The 4,272-nt window shown below is 65.1% G+C and overlaps 1 protein-coding gene across 1 annotated transcript; it reads right to left on the bottom strand.

Moving 5' to 3' along the window:
- Positions 1 to 313: 313 nt before the first annotated feature.
- Irx3 (iroquois homeobox 3) lies at positions 314 to 3,255 on the bottom strand. The gene is made up of 4 exons (XM_090357041.1): positions 2,529 to 3,255; positions 1,241 to 2,375; positions 996 to 1,062; positions 314 to 553 (listed from the first exon to the last, which is right to left on the bottom strand). The coding sequence occupies exons 1-4, from the start codon at positions 2,793 to 2,795 to the stop codon at positions 499 to 501; spliced, it is 1,524 nt and encodes a 507-aa protein (XP_090213167.1). The 5' UTR covers positions 2,796 to 3,255; the 3' UTR covers positions 314 to 498.
- Between the last annotated feature and the right edge of the window lie 1,017 nt (positions 3,256 to 4,272).

Here is a 4,272-nt window from a genome sequence, read left to right as displayed (position 1 = left end):
ACCCCCAAATACAAACCAGATCCATGTGTGGGGGGGGGTGGGGGGTAGACTGGGCCAGTTTATAGTCAAAGTGGCAACCGCTCATTTATTTAGCCAAAAATAGATATTTTCTTGTACAATTTGGTTCACACATATGTACATTTTTCTGTATATACAAAAAGAGCCGAACACACTTATTCTCACTGAAACACCTCCCACCCACCCACCCCTGCCCCCCCCAACCGCAATCAACACAACAAACCAACCTCACAATCGCAGCTAATTGTGGCTGGGGTGGCACAGAAGTGATTTGGGGAGGGCTGTGGGGGACTGGTTTTTATTTCTTTTTCTTGCTTTCTTTCTTGTTTGTTTAGTTTTCTCTTTTAAGTATTCATACATACACGGACATGCTTTAAAGTCGTAACTATACACCGTGGTTTGTTTTTGTTTTTGTTTTTTACAATCATTACAATGACTTAAAAATGGTTTTCTTTAAAAAAAAAACACAACAAAACAAAACTAGGATGAGGAGAGAGCTGATAAGACCAGAGCAGCATCCAGGTGGTTTTGAGGCCTGGAAAAGAGAGACAGACAGAGACAGAGGTGAGACTTTAAGGACCTTTAAGGTTTGAAGGGAGACCCCCACCTGGAATGGGGGCTGGGAGGGGTGTCAGGCACACTTCTGTTCAGCTGTAGGGTTACAGGTCGTGGTTAACTATCTGATGGGGAGAAGGAGCCAGGAGTCCTGGGGTCGAGGCTGGAAGAAGGTGAACAACACAGAGCGGGCGCCTCCTCCAGCGGCCTGTTGGCTGGGGTTTCCCCCAGCTCTGCGCCTACAGGCCGCAGCGGGGGTGCTTTTGACTGTCCGGCAAGAAGTAACTGAAGATGGATTTTTGTCCCTGCACTCTTTCCAGCCCTGTCCGCTCAGGGGCCAAAGGCCTGGCGTCCTTTTCCTTCTCCTTCCAGCATTGCTCTCGCCCAGCTCATCCATCTTCCCAAACCCCGGAGACACTTACCGCCTGGGAACCGGCTGGAAAGCTGTTTTGAGTAACTTTTTCTCCACTTCCAAGGCACTACAGCGATCTGAGAAGCGAGATGAAAAGAGGAAGGCCTTTAGAACACTCCATTCCGATCAGGGCCCGAGGAGCCCAGAGAAAAGCACCTTCCGCCCCGAGGATCCCTGCCCCTCCAAAACCTGGGTGTGACCCCCCCCCATCCACCCCTAGGCCCCCTCCCTCTGAGCCCTGCACTCGGCAGTCACCTGTTCCGCCCTCTGGCTCTGCGGGCCGAGCGTAAGCGGCGACGGCCGCGGCCGCCGGGTGGCCGCTGGCTCCGGGAAGTCCCAGCAGGTGCGGAGGGGCCGAGCCGAGCAGGGAGAGCGGGTGCGGGCGCGGGCCGGGCGGCGGGCCTGGGAAGGGCCGGTTGGTCCAAGAAGGGAATTTGCCGAGCGGCGCCGAGACGAGTCTGTGCGCCGCGGCGGCGGCGGCGGCGGCGGCCGCGGCTGGGGAGAGCTGCAGGGCCGTGGGCGCGACGGCGGCCCCGGGAGGAGACCCGCCCGCTCCGGGAGGCGAACGACGAGGGTTGTCCGGGCTCGTGGCCGTCTCGGCCAAAGACCAGATCTTGGGCTTCTGCAGGGCGGAGGAGGGCGCCGGTGCCGGAGCGCAGGGGTCCAGGCCTGCGGGGGGCGAAGCTGGAGACGGCGGAGCGGAGGCCGCGGAGGGCGGCGCGGGGGCCAGGCTCAGGATCGGCAGCGGCCGCTCCTCCAGACTCTCAGAGCTGTCTTCTGAGTCGCTATTTTTGGAGTCCGACATGGGTCTGAGGCCGAGGTCGCCGTCCCTGCGCGCGGCCCCGGCGAGGGTCAGCTCTGCCCCAGCGGCCGCCCCGTCCAAGTTCTCCAAATCGATCTCCTCGTCTTCGTCGTCCTCTGCCAGCCCCTCGCCCCCCGCGTCCTCCTCCTCCCCTCCGAGCTCCTCCTCCTCCAACTCCAGCTCGCGTTTGCCATCTTCCTCGTCTTCCTCTTCGTCCTCTTCCTCCCTCTCGCTCCCGTACGCGTTGCCCTCCTCGTCGGTGCGGCTGCGGGGCGCCCACGTCATCTTGTTCTCCTTCTTGAGGCGCCGGCGCGCGTTGGCGAACCAGGTGGACACCTGGGTGAGGGTCATCTTGGTGATGATGGCCAGCATGATCTTCTCGCCCTTGGTGGGGTAGGGGTTCTTGCGGTGCTCGTTGAGCCAGGCCTTGAGGGTGCTGGTGCTCTCCCGGGTGGCGTTCTTGGGACGGGACGGGTCCCCGAACTGGTACTGGCCGTACGGGTAAAAGGCGGGGTGCGGGTGCGGAAACGCGGCGGCCGCGGCCGGATGCTGCACCCCAGGGCTGTCCTTCAGCTCGTACTGGGCGCCCTGGACGCACACGGAGGAGGAAGGGGACAAGCGCGCGGGGAGCGCGGGTGAGCTCCCGCCGTCGCCGCCTCCACCCTCCGGGCCCGGCGCGCTCCCCTCACCCCGCACCCCGGATCCAACCCCTCTTTCCCCCGGGTTCCTTGGGCTTCTTACCAGCTGCGGGAAGATGGGCAGCTCGGCGGCGTAGGGCAGGAAGGCTCCATAGCCCTGTGCGGCGGCGGCCGCGGCAGCAGCCGCGGCGTAGGGCGCCCCGTACACCGACGAGAGCACGTTGGATAGGGAGCCGGAGGCCGCCAGCTCCGAGGCTCCGGCGCCGGGTCCACCCCGGGCCCCGGCACTGCCGCCGCCCGTTGCCGCTCCCGGGCGCTCGGGTGGGTAGAGAGGGCGGATATACTGGTATCCGAGCTGGGGGAAGGACATGGTGGCCCGCGGGGCACCGACGGAGAGGGGGCCCAGCCTCCGGGGCCGCCCTGCTCAGCGCCACCCGCGGGCTCCGGTGGGCATCGGGGGCTGGGCCGAGCTGGGGCCTCGCTCGCCTCCCGCGCGGCTGCTGCGCTCCGCGATCACCTATTGATCTGCTCGGCGGCGGCGGTGGCGGCGGCGGCGGCGGCGGCGGCGGGGAGCCAGGTCAGGTCGGAACAGATTGGCGGAGATTCCCGGGGCTTGGGGCTCTGATTGACATTTCTACGGGGCCGCAAGCCCCTCCTTCTGCGCGGCGGCGCGCCCTCCTCTCCGCGGCCGGAGCTGCCTCTGCCCCAGCCGCGCTCCTCGCTGCCCTCCTCTCCCCAGCACAGTCGCGCCTCGCTTCCTCTGTCCTCCTCTACTTTTCACTCCCCCTCCTCTCCTTTCCTCTCCCCTCCCCTCGTCGCCCTGCTCTTCCCCCCCCCCCACCCCTCCTGGATCGCTTCCGCTCCCAGGACTCTAACAGCGTCCTGGACCCTGGAAACACGCTCTCCTTTTCGTTTCCTTCTCTTTTCCCTTCTCACGATTGCCTCCCCCCCTTCCCTACCCCTTCGCCGCTCCCTTCACTTTTTGTCTGACTCCTCTCTTCTTACTCACCCTTTCCTCCCGCCCCTCCGCTCAACTCGGCCACTGCGTCCCGGGCTAAGGCGGCCTAAAGTTGTGGACACTTAGGGTGTCGGGAGGGGGGGGGTGTGTCCCTGTCTGTGGGTCGGGCCCCGCCTTCTCCACTCCCCCTCCACCCTTCCCCAAATCTCGAGCCTGACGTTGCGCCCTCTTATTCGACTTTTTCCTCCGAGTCTCCTGTCGGAGTCGCCAATCGCCTGGGCGCCTCGCAGGCTGGGCCGCCCACCCCCGCGGTAACCGCGCGCGGGGCGGGGCGGGACGGGGCGGGGCGGAGTCCCTTCCCGCCCCCGGCTGCTCGGGCCGGGCGAGGGGGGGGGAGCCGAGGCCCGGGGACGCGGGTGAGGACTGGGTCAGCTCGCCCCTCCCGGCTTCCCGCTCTCCGGGCCCGGACCCGACCCCTAGGCCGAGGAAGGCGAGACTTTGCGGAGATCCCCCCTCCCGCTTCTTAGCGCCCCACCCTGGACCTCCGGCCACGCTCTGTGCGTGGGAGCCGAGCGGGCCTGCGTCCAAATGACACTTCGAAACAGCTCTGGACGTCCGCGGCTGGCGGGGGAGGAAGCCCCCGGGCCCGACCGTCAGATGCCTTCCCCGGGTCAGGGCGCGATTCCCTCGTACCAGAAGGCGGGCTCAGCCCCAGGCCCAAAGGGCGGTCGCCCTAGGGACCTTGGGGAGCCGGCGACAAGTTCGTAGAAGCTGCACGCCAAGGGTTGGGGGCCCGGGAAGGGGGGGGGGAGAGACACGAAGGGACCCCGAGGCCCCAGCAACTTGGAGAGAACACTTCTCCAAGTTTCTCCGTTGGTGTTTTAGGTCT

The sequence above is a fragment of the Megascapheus bottae genome, chromosome 24 (assembly GCF_031878675.1).
Source record: "Megascapheus bottae isolate mThoBot1 chromosome 24, mThoBot2.hap1, whole genome shotgun sequence".
Lineage (NCBI taxonomy): Eukaryota > Metazoa > Chordata > Mammalia > Rodentia > Geomyidae > Megascapheus > Megascapheus bottae.
The sequence above is the reverse complement of the archived record's forward strand: the minus strand, read 5'-3'. Positions and strand labels throughout refer to the sequence as shown.